We start from the raw sequence: 23,244 nt of genomic DNA, 5'->3' as shown, positions 1-23,244 counted from the left end.
CACTATGGTAAACACAATGACATCAACATCAGTGGTATAATACACTATGGTAAACACAATGACATCATGACATCAACATCAGTGGTATAATACACTATGGTAAACACAATGACATCAACATCAGTGGTATAATACACTATGGTAAATACAATGACATCATCATCAGTGGTATAATACACTATGGTAAATACAATGACATCATCATCAGTGGTATAATACACTATGGTAAACACGATGACATCATCATCAGTGGTATAATACACTATGGTAAACACAATGACATCATCATCAGTGGTATAATACACTATGGTAAATACAATGACATCATCATCAGTGGTATAATACACTATGGTAAACACGATGACATCATCATCAGTGGTATAATACACTATGGTAAACACAATGACACAATGACATCAACATCAGGGTATAATACACTATGGTAAACACAATGACATCATCATCAGTGGTATAATACACTATGGTAAACACAATGATATCAACATCAGTGGTATAATACACTATGGTAAACACAATGACATCAACATCAGTGGTATAATACACTATGGTAAACACAATGACATCAACATCAGTGGTATAATACACTATGGTAAACACAATGACATCATCATCAGTGGTATAATACACTATGGTAAATACAATGACATCATCATCAGTGGTATAATACACTATGGTAAACACGATGACATCATCATCAGTGGTATAATACACTATGGTAAACACAATGACATCATCATCAGTGGTATAATACACTATGGTAAATACAATGACATCATCATCAGTGGTATAATACACTATGGTAAACACGATGACATCATCATCAGTGGTATAATACACTATGGTAAACACAATGACACAATGACATCAACATCAGGGGTATAATACACTATGGTAAACACAATGACATCATCATCAGTGGGTATAATACACTATGGTAAATACAATGACATCAACATCAGTGGTATAATACACTATGGTAAACACAATGACATCATCATCAGTGGTATAATACACTATGGAAAACACAATGACATCAACATCAGTGGTATAATACACTATGGTAAACACAATGACATCATCATCAGTGGTATAATACACTATGGTAAACACAATGACATCAACATCAGTGGTATAATGCACTATGGTAAACACAATGACATCATCATCAGTGGTATAATACACTATGGTAAACACAATGACATCATCATCAGTGGTATAATACACTATGGTAAACACAATGACATCAACATCAGTGGTATAATACACTATGGTAAACACAATGACATCATGACATCAACATCAGTGGTATAATACACTATGGTAAACACAATGACATCAACATCAGTGGTATAATACACTATGGTAAACACAATGACATCATCATCAGTGGTATAATACACTATGGTAAACACAATGACATCATCATCAGTGGTATAATACACTATGGTAAACACAATGACATCAACATCAGTGGTATAATACACTATGGTAAACACAATGACATCAACATCAGTGGTATAATACACTATGGTAAACACAATGACATCATGACATCAACATCAGTGGTATAATACACTATGGTAAACACAATGACATCATCATCAGTGGTATAATACACTATGGTAAACACAATGACATCAACATCAGTGGTATAATGCACTATGGTAAACACAATGACATCATCATCAGTGGTATAATACACTATGGTAAACACAATGACATCATCATCAGTGGTATAATACACTATGGTAAACACAATGACATCAACATCAGTGGTATAATACACTATGGTAAACACAATGACATCATGACATCAACATCAGTGGTATAATACACTATGGTAAACACAATGACATCATCATCAGTGGTATAATACACTATGGTAAACACAATGACATCAACATCAGGGGTATAATACACTATGGTAAACACAATGACATCAACATCAGGGGTATAATACACTATGGTAAACACAATGACATCAACATCAGGGGTATAATACACTATGGTAAACACAATGACATCATCATCAGTGGGTATAATACACTATGGTAAACACAATGACATCATCATCAGGGGTATAATACACTATGGTAAACACAATGACATCAACATCAGTGGTATAATACACTATGGTAAACACAATGACATCATCATCAGTGGTATAACACACTATGGTAAACACAATGACATCAACATCAGTGGTATAATACACTATGGTAAACACAATGACATCATCATCAGTGGGTATAATACACTATGGTAAACACAATGACATCATCATCAGTGGGTATAATACACTATGGTAAATACAATGACATCAACATCAGTGGTATAATACACTATGGTAAACACAATGACACAATGACATCAACATCAGGGGTATAATACACTATGGTAAACACAATGACATCATCATCAGTGGGTATAATACACTATGGTAAATACAATGACATCAACATCAGTGGTATAATACACTATGGTAAACACAATGACATCATCATCAGTGGTATAATACACTATGGAAAACACAATGACATCAACATCAGTGGTATAATACACTATGGTAAACACAATGACATCATCATCAGTGGTATAATACACTATGGTAAACACAATGACATCAACATCAGTGGTATAATGCACTATGGTAAACACAATGACATCATCATCAGTGGTATAATACACTATGGTAAACACAATGACATCATCATCAGTGGTATAATACACTATGGTAAACACAATGACATCAACATCAGTGGTATAATACACTATGGTAAACACAATGACATCATGACATCAACATCAGTGGTATAATACACTATGGTAAACACAATGACATCAACATCAGTGGTATAATACACTATGGTAAACACAATGACATCATCATCAGTGGTATAATACACTATGGTAAACACAATGACATCAACATCAGTGGTATAATACACTATGGTAAACACAATGACATCATGACATCAACATCAGTGGTATAATACACTATGGTAAACACAATGACATCATCATCAGTGGTATAATACACTATGGTAAACACAATGACATCAACATCAGGGGTATAATACACTATGGTAAACACAATGACATCATCATCAGTGGTATAATACACTATGGTAAACACAATGACATCAACATCAGTGGTATAATACACTATGGTAAACACAATGACATCATCATCAGGGGTATAATACACTATGGTAAACACAATGACATCAACATCAGTGGTATAATACACTATGGTAAACACAATGACATCAACATCAGTGGTATAATACACTATGGTAAACACAATGACATCATGACATCAACATCAGTGGTATAATACACTATGGTAAACACAATGACATCATCATCAGTGGTATAATACACTATGGTAAACACAATGACATCAACATCAGTGGTATAATGCACTATGGTAAACACAATGACATCATCATCAGTGGGTATAATACACTATGGTAAACACAATGACATCATCATCAGGGGTATAATACACTATGGTAAACACAATGATATCAACATCAGTGGTATAATACACTATGGTAAACACAATGACATCATCATCAGTGGTATAATACACTATGGTAAACACAATGACATCATCATCAGTGGTATAATACACTATGGTAAACACAATGACATCATCATCAGTGGTATAATACACTATGATGACATCATCATCAGTGGGTATAATACACTATGGTAAACACAATGACATCATCATCAGGGGTATAATACACTATGGTAAACACAATGACATCATCATCAGTGGTATAATACACGATGGTAAACACAATGACATCAACATCAGTGGTATAATACACTATGGTAAACACAATGACATCAACATCAGGGGTATAATACACTATGGTAAACACAATGACATCAACATCAGGGGTATAATACACTATGGTAAACACAATGACATCAACATCAGGGGTATAATACACTATGGTAAACACAATGACATCATCATCAGTGGTATAATACACGATGGTAAACACAATGACATCAACATCAGTGGTATAATACACTATGGTAAACACAATGACATCAACATCAGGGGTATAATACACTATGGTAAACACAATGACATCATCATCAGTGGTATAATACACTATGGTAAACACAATGACATCAACATCAGTGGTATAATACACTGTGGTAAACACAATGACATCAACATCAGTGGTATAATACACTATGGTAAACACAATGACATCATCATCAGTGGTATAATACACTATGGTAAACACAATGACATCAACATCAGGGGTATAATACACTATGGTAAACACAATGACATCATCATCAGTGGTATAATACACTATGGTAAACACAATGACATCATGACATCAACATCAGTGGTATAATACACTATGGTAAACACAATGACATCAACATCAGTGGTATAATACACTGTGGTAAACACAATGACATCAACATCAGTGGTATAATACACTATGGTAAACACAATGACATCATCATCAGTGGTATAATACACTATGGTAAACACAATGACATCAACATCAGGGTATAATACACTATGGTAAACACAATGACATCATCATCAGTGGTATAATACACTATGGTAAACACAATGACATCATGACATCATCATCAGTGGTATAATACACTATGGTAAACACAATGACATCATGACATCATCATCAGTGGTATAATACACTATGGTAAACACAATGACATCATCATCAGTGGGTATAATACACTATGGTAAACACAATGACATCAACATCAGTGGTATAATACACTATGGTAAACACAATGACATCAACATCAGTGGTATAATACACTGTGGTAAACACAATGACATCAACATCAGTGGTATAATACACTATGGTAAACACAATGACATCATCATCAGTGGTATAATACACTATGGTAAACACAATGACATCAACATCAGTGGTATAATACACTGTGGTAAACACAATGACATCAACATCAGTGGTATAATACACTATGATGACATCATCATCAGTGGTATAATACACTATGGTAAACACAATGACATCATCATCAGGGGTATAATACACTATGGTAAACACAATGACATCATCATCAGTGGTATAATACACTATGGTAAACACAATGACATCAACATCAGTGGTATAATACACTATGGTAAACACAATGACATCAACATCAGGGGTATAATACACTATGGTAAACACAATGACATCATCATCAGTGGTATAATACACTATGGTAAACACAATGACATCAACATCAGGGGTATAATACACTATGGTAAACACAATGACATCATGACATCAACATCAGTGGTATAATACACTATGGTAAACACAATGACATCATCATCAGTGGTATAATACACTATGGTAAACACAATGACATCATGACATCAACATCAGTGGTATAATACACTATGGTAAACACAATGACATCATGACATCAACATCAGTGGTATAATACACTATGGTAAACACAATGACATCACCATCAGTGGTATAATACACTATGGTAAACACAATGACATCAACATCAGTGGTATAATACACTATGGTAAACCCAATGACATCAACATCAGTGGTATAATACACTATGGTAAACACAATGACATCAACATCAGTGGTATAATACACTATGGTAAACACAATGACATCAACATCAGTGGTATAATACACTGTGGTAAACACAATGACATCAACATCAGTGGTATAATACACTATGGTAAACACAATGACATCATCATCAGTGGTATAATACACTATGGTAAACACAATGACATCAACATCAGGGGTATAATACACTATGGTAAACACAATGACATCATGACATCAACATCAGTGGTATAATACACTATGGTAAACACAATGACATCATCATCAGTGGTATAATACACTATGGTAAACACAATGACATCATGACATCAACATCAGTGGTATAATACACTATGGTAAACACAATGACATCATGACATCAACATCAGTGGTATAATACACTATGGTAAACACAATGACATCACCATCAGTGGTATAATACACTATGGTAAACACAATGACATCAACATCAGTGGTATAATACACTATGGTAAACCCAATGACATCAACATCAGTGGTATAATACACTATGGTAAACACAATGACATCAACATCAGTGGTATAATACACTATGGTAAACCCAATGACATCAACATCAGTGGTATAATACACTATGGTAAACACAATGACATCATGACATCAACATCAGGGGTATAATACACTATGGTAAAACACAATGACATCATGACATCAACATCAGTGGGTACAACATGTTACTGTATTGATCACTGACACATGATACTGTCTTCCATGATTAGTGGTCCAGTTTTCATTACGTCATGGGTAAGAACCTGGTTAACTCATGTTAATACGTGATTTAGGGTTTGATTCAATCAGATCTGCTTTACACATAGTGGTTGTTTTGACAGTGTCGGAGGTGGAACTGCGTTAAGAGCTGTCAAATCCACCAAAGTGGTCGCAAGCATTTGCTATTATTCTGTAAGTAAATCCGAGACACTATTTGGTATAATATGTTACATTTCATATGGTATGTATTAATTTGTGGATGTCACAGAGTATAAAACACACCTGCATGTCTTCTGATGGTTTCAAAATCTGAAATATAGAGTAAAAGACTGTTGGTTATGAAAATGAGCAACATACTGATGGATATCTCAAACTACTGTTAAAGGACATTTGTGTTGTTCAACCCAGACCTCAAACTATGCAGACCTATAATAACTTTAATCTTAGTGAACATATGGGGAGAAATATCTGACACCCCAGCAGTCCCAGGAAGGTGGGGAGACCAAGAGCCCATTTTTTATATATGTATATATAATAAATTATTTTGACAGTAATCCTCCATTAATTCATTCATAAACCTTTTTCTTTTCCATATGTGATAGGAAGCTAAATGTTTGTTTTCTTGGGCTTCAGGAATGTGACTGAAAAAGTGAAAAAGTAAAAACAAACTGATTGATAGTATGAGGGGATAGTCAGTGAACAAATGCTGTTGTCAAGGCTACGACAGCGCCAGTGTAATGAGTGGAGCTTACTGAGGTGTTCAAAACTCATATCAGACCGAGAGACTAATGCTTCTTAGATAGTTATTTTTTGAGTTTTAGTTTAGAAAATAATCTCTGCAGAAGCAACAGTTATAGGGATGGTAAAAACAGCTTGAGTTGCCGTAGCAACATCAGTGAAACTGGGCAGAAGGGAGTTGTACTTCAAATACAGCAGTTCAGTAATATCTATAATTAATTAATAATGTATTTTATTTAACCTTTATTTAAACTATGCAATTCAGTTAAGAAACAAATTCTTACTTTACATTTTTTTTTTTATTTTACCTTTATTTTACTAGGCAAGTCAGTTAAGAACAAATTCTTATTTTACAATGAGGACCTCCCCGGCCAAAACCTCCCCAAACCCGGACAACGCTGGGCCACTTGTGCGCCGCCCTATGGGACTCCCCATCACAGCCGGTTGTGATACAGCCTGGGATCAAACCAAGTAGTGACGCCTCTAGCACTGAAGTGCCGTGCTTAGACCCCTACGCCACTCGGGGCCCACAAGCTGACAGTCCCTGAAATCAGGCACTAGAATTACTTTAAAATATGTTTGTTTTCATGACTTATTTGTTTGATTTCCGCGGTTTTATAAGTCAGAAGACCATCCAGACCTTACTAGGACCATGTCAACGTCCTCTGTCGAATTAATGTGTATTTTCCTCCCAATGGTGGTCGAAAGTATCACTACATTTATTTTATTTTATTTATTTATTTTACTTCACTGCAACGTTAAGTCAAAGGCAGTCCTTGGAAAACTTTTTTTAAATTTTACCTTTATTAAACTAGGTTTATTAAACTACCAATGAACATTTATCCATTAGCCAAAGCTAAGCCTTGGCACCACAGAAAACCCATCTTCGATTCGATAGGCATGCAGCCACATAGACATGTCGCGATTTCAGCACCATGGTCAGTGATCGGTCATCTATACTTAAATTTTTATTTTAGGGGGCAAACTCCGACCTTGCGGGGTCCAGAGAATCTGTGTTATGCCAGTGGTGAGATTGATGGAAACTTCAGTCAAATTTAGTGCCAAACACACAGACACAATGTAATAAAACATGTACTACATTAATTATCTATCATACTATAACTGCAAACAAGATTCCAAGAAAAAGTACATTCAAAATATTAGAAATCAGTTCTTCCTTTACCTGGACTCCAGTTTGTGTTCACAAAATCTGTGGAGACATTATTTTTAACCAATATTAATCATTAAGATATACAGGTTTTTCTTCACTGTACACAAATGTTTAGACATTGTCAATGTATTATTGATGTACTGGAAGCCAGCATACTGAAGCTATAGTTTAGAACCCTGTAATAAGGACATCTTCCATAATGACTTCTAGAGCGATGCACCCAGAAGAGTGTACCGTCACTACATCCAGTCACTCACTAGTTCATACTTGTCCATACTTGTAAATGCTCATTCTTTAATGCTTTCTTTGTACCTATGTGTGTCCTGTGTAACTGTGTGCCTTTTTGTTTGCTGAAATACGTAGTTGTGATAAAATCGGTTATAATCGCAATGGAGTAAAAAATTACGACTTCAATCAGGCATGACAACTTAATGCTTTCATAAATATCCATTATTTAACTGTATGTATTACGTACTGTGTAGCTGGTCTTATACATATCCATTATTTAACTGTATGTATTACATACTGTGTAGCTGGTCTTATACATATCCATTATTTAACTGTATGTATTACATACTGTGTAGCTGGTCTTATACATATCCATTATTTAACTGTATGTATTACATACTGTGTAGCTGGTCTTATACATATCCATTATTTAACTGTATGTATTAATGCACTGTGTAGCTGGTCTTATAGATATCCATTATTTAACTGTATGTATTACGTACTGTGTAGCTGGTCTTATACATATCCATTATTTAACTGTATGTATTACGTACTGTGTAGCTGGTCTTATACATATCCATTATTTAACTGTATGTATTACATACTGTGTAGCTGGTCTTATACATATCCATTATTTAACTGTATGTATTACATACTGTGTAGCTGGTCTTATCCTTGTCCTGATTGTTATAGCGTTGTCAGTTGGACTGGAAATCCATAGTTTTTCATTAAACATTTTATTCTAGGCGTCCCCTTCCAAAACCTTTTTAAATCAGCCGTGCAATGATGGGCTGCTCCTTCACACAACGATTCCTTTGGCAGAGGTCACCTAAAATAATACTTTAATAAAAACGAAGGATTTCAGCAAACAAAGAAAGTCACGCAAGTACACAGGACAAACAGGTTCACGGTAAGAGTTTAAGAATTTACATTTTTACAAGTATCGACTGATAGGGACTGATAGTCGGAGGTACAGTCCACACACACTCATCACCACTCAACTCCATTGACAAAGCTAACATTTATAAGCCATCATATACAGTAGGTAACAAAGCCTTAATACTTACCCAGCTGAGAAGTCAGGATTTCTACAGATAAACACATACATATAGTCAATTAGACACATCAGTTGTGTCCAAGGGGGAATCAACATGTGTTAGCTAACTTTCTAGTCTACACTCTAAAAATAAAAGGTATGATCTTTTAGATAATATAAGGTTAAAAAAAAATAAACTTAAGATTAATTTAAGAACCTATACTCTGCCATCAGGTCGTATTTTATTTTGTGTATTTTACCCCAACAGTCCTGTCTCATCGCTGCAACTCCCCGTGGACTCGGGAGAGGCAAAGGTCGAGGTTGTTTCTTCCGAACCACAACCCAACCAAGCCACACTGCTTCTTGACACAATGCCCACTTAACCCGAAGCCAGCCGAACCAATGTGTCGGAGGAACCCCTAGTGACGATTTCAGCGTGCACTGCCCCCGGGTTGCCACAGGAGTCGCTGGTACAAGGACATCCCTGCGACGATGCTGGGCGGTCTCCCCGGTCGCGTCACTGGGAGGCCCATCAGTTCGTTTTAACCTTTGTAGACTTAAGGGGAGCTTTGAAGAACCTTTTCAAAAGAGGGATTTCTTTTGGAACCAGTAAGTGACTCAATTCCAACTCGTGTGTATAATTCAAATTGAGAACGTTGGCATTATGGGTCAGCTAGACTCAGGTAATGTGTTCCAATACAGTTTTTTATCACTATTACATGAACTAAGAAACCTTCTACTATATACTCTTTTTTGTTTTCTAGACTATGAAATTATCTGTGTTTTGGAAACGTGGAGCCTTTGCTGATTGGCCAAACCCACTGGCTCCATGTCATCTACAAGACCCTGCTAGGTAAAGTCACCCCTTATCTCAGCTCGCTGGTCACCATAGCATCTCCCACCTGTAGCACACGCTCCAGCAGGTATATCTCTCTAGTCACCCCCAAAACCAATTATTTCTTTGGCCGCCTCTCTTCCAGTTCTCTGCTGCCAATGACTGGAACGAACTACAAAAATCTCTGAAACTGGAAACACTTACCTCCCTCACTAGCTTTTAGCACCAACTGTCAGAGCAGCTCACAGATTACTGCACCTGTACATAGCCCACCTATAATTTAGCCCAATCAACTACCTCTTTCCCAACTGTATTTATTTTATTTATTTATTTAGCTCCTTTACACCCCATTATTTTTACTTCTACTTTGCACATTCTTCCACTGCAAATCTACCATTCCAGTGTTTTACTTGCTATATTGTATTTACTTGGCCACCATGGCCTTTTTTTTGCCTTTACCTCCCTTCTCACCTAATTTGCTCACATCATATATAGACTTGTTTCTACTGTATTATTGACTGTATGTTTGTTTTACTCTATGTGTAACTCTGTGTCGTTGTATGTGTCGAACTGCTTTGCTTTATCTTGGCCAGGTCACAATTGTAAATGAGAAGTTGTTCTCAACTTGCCTACCTGGTTAAATAAAGGTGAAATAAAAATAAAATAAAAATAAAACCTATGCCGTGCTAAAATGTGTTCATACCGTGCTGATGGTTGCAAATCAATGGAATTGAATGGGATTTGATGGTCAGTGCTCTTACCTGCCCTTACAATGGATCCAATGGAAACATTGCAAAAGTTCAAATGATCGAGAAGTGCTAAGTTGGGTGCACTTACTAAAAGAGAAATGAGATCACACAACTTATGGGGATGATGGAAATGTTGAAATCTTTGCTGACACAAAATTTCTCAAAGTTGATTAACTTTGCCATAAAGGCTTTGTTATCTGCTGAGAAGGCAAAAAGTATCAGGTTGAATGGTATTGCCCAAACGCAGCAACACAGAATTGTTTGGCAACCAATATGGACGTTAAAGCACAGTAAAGCACAGCAGCAAAAAACTGATGAGGATGTCCAGACAAGGGACAGTATCTCCAATGTCTCATCAAAACATGTAAATAGATGACAACACAGCAGGCACTCATGACAATACACCACATCTTCTATCAGGCTATTTTTGAAGGCTGAAGGGGGAAGCCTTTCTTGTTAAAGCTGAAACATTGAAAAGTAAACATGCATTGGAGACACAGGAGGCTCAACTCAAGGCACAAAATAAAACCACCTCTTAGTGTACGACTGGGTGACCCACTACACTACAGGTTCTTTGTACCAGTGTTTAAGGGTGAACCACTAGACGACAGGTTCTTTGTACCAGTGTTTAAGGGTGAACCACTAGACGACAGGTTCTTTGTACCAGTGTTTAAGGGTGAACCACTAGACGACAGGTTCTTTGTACCAGTGTTTAAGGGTGAACCACTAGACGACAGGTTCTTTGTACCAGTGTTTAAGGGTGAACCACTACACTACAGGTTCTTTGTACCAGTGTTTAAGGGTGAACCACTAGACGACAGGTTCTTTGTACCAGTGTTTAAGGGTGAACCACTAGACGACAGGTTCTTTGTACCAGTGTTTAAGGGTGAACCACTAGACGACAGGTTCTTTGTACCAGTGTTTAAGGGTGAACCACTAGACGACAGGTTCTTTGTACCAGTGTTTAAGGGTGAACCACTAGACGACAGGTTCTTTGTACCAGTGTTTAAGGGTGAACCACTACACTACAGGTTCTTTTGTACCAGTGTTTAAGGGTGAACCACTGGAGACGACAGGTTCTTTGTACCAGTGTTTAAGGGTGAACCACTAGACGACAGGTTCTTTGTACCAGTGTTTAAGGGGTGAACCACTAATAATAATAATAATAATAATAATATAATATATGCCATTTAGCTGACGCTTTATCCAAAGCGACTTACAGTCATGTGCATACATTCTACGTATGGGTGGTCCCGGGAATCGAACCCACTACCCTGGCATTACAAGCGCCATGCTCTACCAACTGAGCCACAGAAGGACCACGTCACTAGACGACAGGTTCTTTTGTACATGGCTTTGAAACACGCTATCGAAGACCGGACCGAGAACAGCAAAGATAGGTTGTACCTTTGGAGAAATTCACCATGGGGCAACTCAAGTCGAATCAAATTTTAGCTCAACTGCTTTGTCTTACTAAAGTCGAGGGAGAGGTTGTTGTCCTGTCACCACACTGCCGGGTGTCTGACCTCCTCCCAAGGCTTTCTCATTGTCTTTGGTGATCAGGCCTAACACCGTATTGGAGTTCTGAGTGTCCATGCAGTCATGAGTGAACAGGGAGTACCCGAGGGGACTAAGCACGCACCCCTGAGGGCCCCTGTGTTGAGGGCCAGCATGGCGGATGTGTTGTTGTCTACCCTAACCACCTGGGGGCGACCGTCAGGAAGTCCAGGATCAAGTTGCAGAGGGGAGATGTTCAGTCCCAGGGACCTTAGCTTAGTGATGAGCTTGGTGGTGTTGTAATCTGAGCTGTTGTCAATGAACAGAATTCTCACGTAGGTGTTCATTTTGTCCAGGTGGGAAAGGGCAGATTGTGGAGTGCAATAGAGATTGTGTAATCTGGGGTTCTGTTGGGGTGGTATGCGAATTGGGGTGGGTCCAGGGTGTCTTGAATGATGGTGTTGACGTGAGCTATGATCAGCCTTTCAAATCAATTTCAAGGATATTGATGTGAGTGCTAAGCGGTGATAGTCATTTAGACAGGTTACCTTAGTGTTGTTGTACACAGGGACTATGGTGGTCTGCATTTGATTTGAATAATAATAATAATTAAAAATGTAAAAAAAAACACTATCAACAACCAGGAAGTCATGAGTACATTTGTTGTCTCTGGCTTGGAGATAAGTAGCCTTGATGACAGCAGTTTTGTTGAAATCCTTGCAGTTTTCACGCAGAAATAAATCCCTGTAACTAAGGAGAACATTGCTACCACCAGCGGCTGGTGGGAGGAGCTATAGGAGGATGGGCTCATTGTAATGGCTGGAGTGAAATCAATGGAACGGAGTCAAACATGAGGTTGTCCATGTGGTTTCCACAAGCAAAAACATCTGCTAAATATGTGTATGGGACCAATCAAATTTGATTTAATATGATTGATGTTTGATACCGTTCCAATTATTACATTCCAGGCATTACAATGAGCCCGTCCTCCTATAGCTCCTCCCACCAGCCCTCACCGATTCCTAACCAAACAGATGTGAACCAACGGCCATATTTGGAAAAAGTGTCTCAAGCAGATTGATTCTAAAATTGTATTGTTGACAAACATACTTCAGGCCATTGAGCCATGGATGGTCATAAACAGCCAAGAAGATAAGGCCCATTACGCTGTGAAAACCACTCTGGTCTGGATTGTGAATGGGCTTCTAAAAGGGAATGTCTCCACCTATGGGCGGTCTCATGTAATGTCACACAGAATCTCTGTGGTAGAGCTGGAAGAGCTGCTGAAGCAACAGGTCCAGCATGATTTCCCAGAGTACCACCATGGGGAGCAGCTTGAAATATCAAGAGAAGTTCCTATCTTCATGGAGAGTGTATCTGTCAGCCAAGCTGGTGGATGTCCACTATATTATTTGCCTCCCACTGAGGAATGAGGATGCTGAATTTCCCAACAACTGCTGTGTGGCAGTACAGCGTGCTCTCAACCTGAAATGGAAACTCAGTAAGAATCCCTGGTCCTGTAAGGACTATACCAACTTCATGGCAGATATCCTGGACAAAGGCTTTGCAGTGATCATGCCAATAGACTTACAGAATGACAGCAGCAAGATAGTTTGGTATATTCCTCACCACAGAGTATATCATCCTAAGAAGCACAATCTGAGGGTGGTACTAGACTGTGGAGCCGCCTAACAAGAGACATCACTGAATGCTCAGCTTCTACGGGGTCCAGACATGACAAACCATATCATTGGTGTTTTTCCAGATCCCACCAAGAGCCTGTTGCCTTCATGACAGATATGTGAAGTCATGTTCCACCAGGTGAGCGTTCCAGAGCAGGACACAGACCTGAGATTTCTCTGGATCTGGAAAAGGAGCTGGAGGATTGGAGGGTGCTCTTCTATATGGATGACTGTCTAAAGTCAGCAGCAAGTGAGGAAGAAGCCTTGACACCTACTCAGGGACCGCACATCACTGTGTTCTAAATGAGGCTTTAGACTGAACAAATGGATCAGCAACAGTCAAGTTGTTGCCTCTATTCCTGAAGAGGAGAAAGCAAAGGAGATAACGGATCTGGACTGGGATCAGAACATGCTACCAGTGTATTGTATTTTGTAATGTTATGTATAGTATGTATTATATTGTTGTGTTTTGTTTTGAGTTTGGAACAACTTGGCAGCGACGAAATAGCAAATACTAAACTCGTGGCTCATGGGGCAAGTCACACAAACCACCCCGACTCCGGAGGGCTGGTTAGGCAAGTGAGAACCCAGACCACCAAGCTGTGTCTGCTGCTGGAGGCCCACATAAGGTTTCCTCTATGTTTTGAAGTTGTAATTGTTTTGATCCCACAAGAACAAGGAGTTTGGTTGATGAAATCATGTTTCTGGTTTCCTACTATGGTTATCATGGGTATTTGAAAGCAAGATGGAGCCTCACCTGGACACAGCCCTTTTCCCATGTTCACCTTTCCTATACTTATTTAGGGTTTTGGCATTATGGGTCAGCTAGGTCTCAGGTATAGAGTTACCATACATTATGAGTCAGCTAGGACTCAGGTATAGAGTTACCATACATTATGGGTCAGCTAGGTCTCAGGTATAGAGTAACTATACATTATGAGTCAGCTTGGTCTCAGGTATAGAGTAACCATACATTATGAGTCAGCTTGGTCTCAGGTATAGAGTAAACATACATTATGGGTCAGCTAGGTCTCAGGTATAGAGTAACCATACATTATGGGTCAGCTAGGTCTCAGGTATGGAGTAAGCATACATTATGGGTCAGCTGGGACTCAGGTATGGAGATAACATACATTATGGGTCAACTAGGACTCAGGTATGGAGTTACCATACATTATGGGTCAGCTAGGACTCAGGTATGGAGATAACATACATTATGGGTCAGCTAGGACTCAGGTATGGAGGTAACATACATTATGGGTCAGCTAGGACTCAGGTATGGAGGTAACATACATTATGGGTCAGCTAGGACTCAGGTATGGAGGTAACATACATTATGGGTCAGCTAGGACTCAGGTATGGAGGTAACATACATTATGGGTCAGCTAGGACTCAGATATGGAGGTAACATACATTATGGGTCAGCTAGGACTCAGGTATGGAGGTAACATACATTATGGGTCAGCTAGGACTCAGGTATGGAGTTACCATACATTATGGGTCAGCTTCGGACTCAGGTATGGAGGTAACATACATTATGAGTCAGCTAGGACTCAGGTATGGAGGTAACATACATTATGGGTCAGCTAGGACTCAGGTATGGAGGTAACATACATTATGGGTCAGCTAGGACTCAGGTATGGAGGTAACATACATTATGGGTCAGCTAGGACTCAGGTATGGAGGTAACATACATTATGGGTCAGCTAGGACTCAGGTATGGAGGTAACATACATTATGGGTCAGCTAGGACTCAGGTATGGAGGTAACATACATTATGGGTCAGCTAGGTCTCAGGTATAGAGTAACCATACATTATGGGTCAGCTAGGACTCAGGTATGGAGGTAACATACATTATGGGTCAGCTAGGACTCAGGTATGGAGGTAACATACATTATGGGTCAGCTAGGACTCAGGTATGGAGTTACCATACATTATGGGTCAGCTAGGACTCAGGTATAGAGTAACCATACATTATGAGTCAGCTTGGTCTCAGGTATAGAGTAACCATACATTATGAGTCAGCTTGGTCTCAGGTATAGAGTAAACATACATTATGGGTCAGCTAGGTCTCAGGTATAGAGTTACCATACATTATGGGTCAGCTAGGTCTCAGGTATGGAGTAACCATACATTATGGGTCAGCTAGGACTCAGGTATGGAGTTACCATACATTATGGGTCAACTATGACTCAGGTATGGAGTTACCATACATTATGGGTCAGCTAGGACTCAGGTATGGAGTTACCATACATTATGGGTCAGCTAGGACTCAGGTATGGAGTAACCATACATTATGGGTCAGCTAGGACTCAGGTATGGAGTTACCATACATTATGGGTCAGCTAGGACTCAGGTATGGAGTTACCATACATTATGGGTCAGCTAGGACTCAGGTATGGAGGTAACATACATTATGGGTCAGCTAGGACTCAGATATGGAGGTAACATACATTATGGGTCAGCTAGGACTCAGGTATGGAGGTAACATACATTATGGGTCAGCTAGGACTCAGGTATGGAGTTACCATACATTATGGGTCACTCGGACTCAGGTATGGAGGTAACATACATTATGAGTCAGCTAGGACTCAGGTATGGAGGTAACATACATTATGGGTCAGCTAGGACTCAGGTATGGAGGTAACATACATTATGGGTCAGCTAGGACTCAGGTATGGAGGTAACATACATTATGGGTCAGCTAGGACTCAGGTATGGAGGTAACATACATTATGGGTCAGCTAGGACTCAGGTATGGAGGTAACATACATTATGGGTCAGCTAGGACTCAGGTATGGAGGTAACATACATTATTATGGGTCAGCTAGGTCTCAGGTATAAAGTAACCATACATTATGGGTCAGCTAGGACTCAGGTATGGAGGTAACATACATTATGGGTCAGCTAGGACTCAGGTATGGAGGTAACATACATTATGGGTCAGCTAGGACTCAGGTATGGAGTTACCATACATTATGGGTCAGCTAGGACTCAGGTATGGAGGTAACATACATTATGGGTCAGCTAGGACTCAGGTATGGAGGGTAACATACATTATGGGTCAGCTAGGACTCAGGTATGGAGGTAACATACATTATGGGTCAGCTAGGACTCAGGTATGGAGGTAACATACATTATGGGTCAGCTAGGACTCAGGTATGGAGGTAACATACATTATGGGTCAGCTGGACTCAGGTATGAGGTAAATATACATTATGGGTCAGCTAGGACTCAGGTATGGAGGTAACATACATTATGGTCAAAGCTAGGACTCAGGTATGGAGGTAACATACATTATGGGTCAGCTAGGACTCAGGTATGGAGGTAACATACATTATGGGTCAGCTAGACTCAGGTATGGAGGTAACATACATTATGGGTCAGCTAGGACTCAGGTATGGAGGTAACATACATTATGGGTCAGCTAGGACTCAGGTATTGAGGTAACATACATTATGGGTCAGCTAGGACTCAGGTATGGAGGTACATACATTATGGGTCAGCTAGGACTCAGGTATGGAGGTAACATACATTATGTGGTCAGCTAGGACTCAGGTATGGAGGTACATACATTATGGGTCAGCTAGGACTCAGGTATGGAGGTAACATACATTATGGGTCAGCTATGACTCATGTATGGAGGTAACATACATTATGGGTTAGCTAGGACTTTTGTATCGCTTTTACTCAAACAAGAAAAAAATACTACTATATATAATTTTCATTTTCTGTTTAAATAATTATTTTGCTTTGATCATGGAAAGACTCTGTAACCTGTGAAATGACCTGTGTTTTGGAAACGTGGAGCCTTTGTCTGGCAAATACATTTCTGTTTGTTTTTACACTATTCAAGATTTGTATTCCCTGTTACTTTGAAAGAGCATCTGACTGCAACATCACATACCTGGGGCCTCAACGTAAGTTTTGAATTGGATTACGAATAGCCTTTATAAAATGGTTCACATAATTCTTTCAAAGTGATGATCTGGGACTCCTTGTCTCATATCACTTCTCTAATGTCACAAATCCTAAATGAGTTCCACCACCTAAATGAGTCCAGCGTACCTTTGTGAGACAACTTCTCCAATAAAGATATTCTATCCACCACTTCTTAATTTCATTCATTAAATGTGACTGGTCTACCAGTGATTCTGGTACATCAGAAACTACCCACTGGGCAAACTGCGTAATCTCAACGTGGATATTTGGGTAATATTTGGTTGAGATGTTGATCAATGAGATTACAACCTACAGTATATGTAAAGACTGCCAAAAGTTAGTTGAATTTACAATGTGTTATCACTATGTTATCAACCATCCAAAATCACAACCAAATTACAGTGGAAAAACAATGTTTGATTTTTTTTTGTTTGGTTGTCACCCAAATGACTATCACTGCACTTTCAACCAAAAAAGACTTAAAATGCTTCAAATTAATCTAGCAAAGTGATGATCTGAAGACACTACTTACCGTGCTTCACAGTGAGGTCATCTGTAAACATGTAGAGTATGAGCTCAATGACCTCAAAATAACCTTCTTAAAATGTTTTTTTACTTGAAGTCGGTAAATTAAAGAATATTTTCCTTTTGTGGTTCTAATAATGTTATCATGATGATCTGAAGACACTACTTACATTTCTGCTCCCAGAGGTCATCTGTAAACATGTAGAGTAGATGGAAGACAGTGAGAACATCATTAACATGAACACTAGTAGATGTAGTCTCTCTCTGGACTCCTTGTCTCATATCAATGTTCCAACATCAGATACAAGTCAGGGAACATGAATATAAACAACATGAAATGTTCTACTTCACTAGAAGGTACATCTATAGAAGAGACATTGGATTATATAATGTTATCAATGTGATGATCTGATGACAGTACTTACGATTCTGCTCCCAGAGATCCTCTGTAAACATGTAGAGTAGATGGAAGACAGTGAGAACATCATTAACATGAACACTAGAAGATGTTGTCTCTCTCTGGGGCTCCTTGGTTGGGATTCAATCCAATGTGCAGTATATCGCAGGGTACTTCACACCTGACAATGCACTTTTTAAAGGCATTTTCACCAGCATTCACAGAGATCACATTCATGGTAAACACTGCACATCGACTAAAGTGTAAAATACCTTTAAAAGTCTGTTATAGTGTGCTGTGTTATAATGCACCTTGAAATGAATCCCGGCCCTTGTCTCATACCACTGTTCTAACATCAGATGGAACATCTTAAAATGTGCTCAGCAACCAAAAAATACTTTAAATGCTTCAAATAATTATTGCAAAGTGATGAACTGAAGACACTACTTACCACTTTCCTTCTTGAGGTCATCTGTAAACATGTAGAGTAGATGGAAAACAGTGAGAACATCATTAACATGAACACTAGAAGATGTAGTCTCTCTCCGGGACTCCTTGTCTCATATCACTTCTCCAACGGCACAAATCCTATTTGAGTTCCACCACCTAAATGAGTCCAGAGCACCTCTGTAAGACAATCTTCTCCAATGAAGATATTCTACCCACTACCACTTCTTAATTTCATTAAATAAATGTGACTGGTCCATCAGTGATCCAGGTGTATCAGAGTTCATTTGACCTTTATTTAACTTGGCAAGTCAGTTAAGAACAAATACTTATTTTCAATGACCGCCTAGGAACAGTGGGTTAACTACCTTGCTCAGGGGCAGAAAAACATATTTTTACCTTGTCAGCTTGCAACCTGTCAGTTCCAAATCCAACACTCTAACCACTAGGCTACCTGCCCCTGCCTCCCCAGGTAAGGATAATACTTTCCCACTGCAGACTGAGTTGATCTATTATCACACCTGATTCGCATGTTAATCACCTGATGGTTAAAATCAGTCATCAGTATTAACATGTAAATCACCTGATGGTTAAAATCAGTCATCAGTGTCAACATGTTATTCACCTGGAGATTAAATCAGTGTTAACATGTTAATCACCTGCAGGTAAAATCAGTCATCAGTGTTAACATGTTATTCACCTGGAGATTAAATCAGTGTTAACATGTTAATCACCTGCAGGTAAAATCAGTCTTCAGTGTTAACATGTTAATCACCTGCAGGTAAAATCAGTCTTCAGTGTTAACATGTAAATCACCTGATGGTTAAAATCAGTCATCAGTGTTAACATGTTAATCACCTGGAGATTAAAATCAGTCATCAGTGTTAACATGTTAATCACCTGCAGGTAAAATCAGTCTTCAGTGTTAACATGTAAATCACCTGATGGTTAAAATCAGTCTTCAGTGTTAACATGTAAATCACCTGATGGTTAAAATCAGTCATCAGTGTTAACATGTTAATCACCTGATGGTTAAAATCAGTCATCAGTGTCAACATGTTAATCACCTGATGATTAAAATCAGTCATCAGTGTCAACATGTTAATCACCTGATGATTAAAATCAGTCATCAGTGTTAACATGTTAATCACCTGCAGATTAAAATCAGTCATCAGTGTTAACATGTTAATCACCTGCAGGTAAAATCAGTCTTCAGTGTTAACATGTTAATCACCTGATGGTTAAAATCAGTCATCAGTGTTAACATGTTAATCACCTGATGGTTAAAATCAGTCATCAGTGTTAACATGTTAATCACCTGATGGTTAAAATCAGTCATCAGTGTCAACATGTTAATCACCTGATGGTTAAAATCAGTCTTCAGTGTTAACATGTTAATCACCTGATGGTTAAAATCAGTCATCAGTGTTAACATGTTAATCACCTGATGGTTAAAATCAGTCATCAGTGTTAACATGTTAATCACCTGATGGTTAAAATCAGTCATCAGTGTCAACATGTTAATCACCTGATGGTTAAAATCAGTCATCAGTGTTAACATGTTAATCACCTGCAGATTAAAATCAGTCATCAGTGTCAACATGTTAATCACCTGATGGGTAAAATCAGTCATCAGTGTTAACATGTTAATCACCTGCAGATTAAAATCAGTCATCAGTGTTAACATGTTAATCACCTGATGGTTAAAATCAGTCATCAGTGTCAACATGTTAATCACCTGATGGTTAAAATCAGTCTTCAGTGTTAACATGTTAATCACCTGATGGTAAAATCAGTCATCAGTGTTAACATGTTAATCACCTGATGATTAAAATCAGTCATCAGTGTCAACATGTTAATCACCTGATGGGTAAAATCAGTCATCAGTGTTAACATGTTAATCACCTGATGGTTAAAATCAGTCATCAGTGTTAACATGTTAATCACCTGATGGTTAAAATCAGTCATCAGTGTCAACATGTTAATCACCTGATGGTTAAAATCAGTGATCAGTGTTAACATGTTAATCACCTGATGGTTAAAATCAGTCATCAGTGTTAACATGTTAATCACCTGATGGTTAAAATCAGTCATCAGTGTCAACATGTTAATCACCTGATGGTTAAAATCAGTCTTCAGTGTTAACATGTTAATCACCTGATGGTTAAAATCAGTCATCAGTGTTAACATGTTAATCACCTGATGGTTAAAATCAGTCATCAGTCAGTGTTAACATGTTAATCACCTGCAGATTAAAATCAGTCATCAGTGTTAACATGTTAATCACCTGGAGATTAAAATCAGTCATCAGTGTTAACATGTTAATCACCTGCAGGTAAAATCAGTCTTCAGTGTTAACATGTAAATCACCTGATGGTTAAAATCAGTCTTCAGTGTTAACATGTAAATCACCTGATGGTTAAAATCAGTCATCAGTGTTAACATGTTAATCACCTGATGGTTAAAATCAGTCATCAGTGTCAACATGTTAATCACCTGCAGGTAAAATCAGTCATCAGTGTTAACATGTTAATCACCTGATGGGTAAAATCAGTCATCAGTGTTAACATGTTAATCACCTGCAGGTTAAAATCAGTCATCAGTGTCAACATGTTAATCACCTGATGGTTAAAATCAGTCATCAGTGTTAACATGTTAATCACCTGCAGGTAAAATCAGTCATCAGTGTTAACATGTAAATCACCTGATGGTTAAAATCAGTCATCAGTGTTAACATGTTAATCACCTGCAGATTAAAATCAGTCATCAGTGTTAACATGTTAATCACCTGCAGGTAAAATCAGTCTTCAGTGTTAACATGTTAATCACCTGCAGATTAAAATCAGTCATCAGTGTTAACATGTTAATCACCTGATGGTTAAAATCAGTCATCAGTGTTAACATGTTAATCACCTGATGGTTAAAATCAGTCATCAGTGTTAACATGTTAATCACCTGATGGTTAAAATCAGTCCTCAGTGTCAACATGTTAATCACCTGCAGGTTTAGTATATTATCCTGTATCCGTATAATACAACCACAGTGATGTGGTGAGGATGAAAAAACATTGCAGACATTTCATTCCAACAATTAAACGTTCATATAATTTCTCCATTACCTTTCTTATTACACATGCAGTAGATAGTCAGAGATAACCCAATCACAGCGATGGCTCCCAGACAGCATAACACAATGAAGGTCATTCTCCATGGGGTTGTATAAAATAACTCACCTAAAACACACACATCATTACATATCAACAACAGGGTTTGGTACTAATACTATCACACATCAACAACAGGGTTTGGTACTAATACTACCACACATCATTACACATCAACAACAGGGTTCGGTACTAATACTACCACATCAACAACAGGGTTTGGTACTAATACTACCACACATCAACAACAGGGTTTGGTACTGATACTATCACACAGCAGTGGATTGTGTCATAATAAACACTAATCTTTGTATTGTTGTCTCAAAGCCTTTGGTTAAAACATATACTTTACAATAACACATTGTTAAGGGAATTTTTACCAATGATGACTAATTATGTATACATCTCAATCAGGACTGACTAATCAGAATACTATTATGTTACTGTATATGTACTAATCCGAAT

At 38.2% G+C, this 23,244-nt stretch overlaps 1 protein-coding gene and 1 long non-coding RNA gene across 3 annotated transcripts in view; one reads left to right on the top strand and one right to left on the bottom strand.

The window, feature by feature from the left end:
* Positions 1–23,244, bottom strand: part of LOC118380840 (butyrophilin subfamily 1 member A1-like) — a 41,467-nt gene that overhangs the window by 1,672 nt on the left and 16,551 nt on the right. Inside the window, exons 5-12 of one of the 2 annotated variants that reach the window (XM_052500534.1) lie at positions 22,735–22,848; positions 19,621–19,641; positions 19,198–19,218; positions 18,943–18,963; positions 18,780–18,800; positions 9,573–9,593; positions 8,290–8,316; positions 6,651–6,677 (exon numbers count right to left, since the gene is read on the bottom strand). In XM_052500534.1, the coding sequence (XP_052356494.1) occupies positions 6,651–6,677; positions 8,290–8,316; positions 9,573–9,593; positions 18,780–18,800; positions 18,943–18,963; positions 19,198–19,218; positions 19,621–19,641; positions 22,735–22,848 (273 nt within the window). The remainder of the gene's footprint in view (positions 1–6,650; positions 6,678–8,289; positions 8,317–9,572; positions 9,594–18,779; positions 18,801–18,942; positions 18,964–19,197; positions 19,219–19,620; positions 19,642–22,734; positions 22,849–23,244) is intronic. The other variant, XM_052500535.1, reaches the window with a different exon arrangement.
* On the top strand, positions 15,867–16,703 carry LOC127917255 (uncharacterized). The gene is made up of 4 exons (XR_008097078.1): positions 15,867–16,149; positions 16,230–16,341; positions 16,382–16,421; positions 16,462–16,703. It is a non-coding gene; the product is annotated as an uncharacterized LOC127917255 (long non-coding RNA).

This window comes from Oncorhynchus keta, unplaced genomic scaffold (assembly GCF_023373465.1).
Source record: "Oncorhynchus keta strain PuntledgeMale-10-30-2019 unplaced genomic scaffold, Oket_V2 Un_contig_11201_pilon_pilon, whole genome shotgun sequence".
NCBI lineage: Eukaryota > Metazoa > Chordata > Actinopteri > Salmoniformes > Salmonidae > Oncorhynchus > Oncorhynchus keta.
This window is presented reverse-complemented; position numbering and strand designations above follow the sequence as displayed.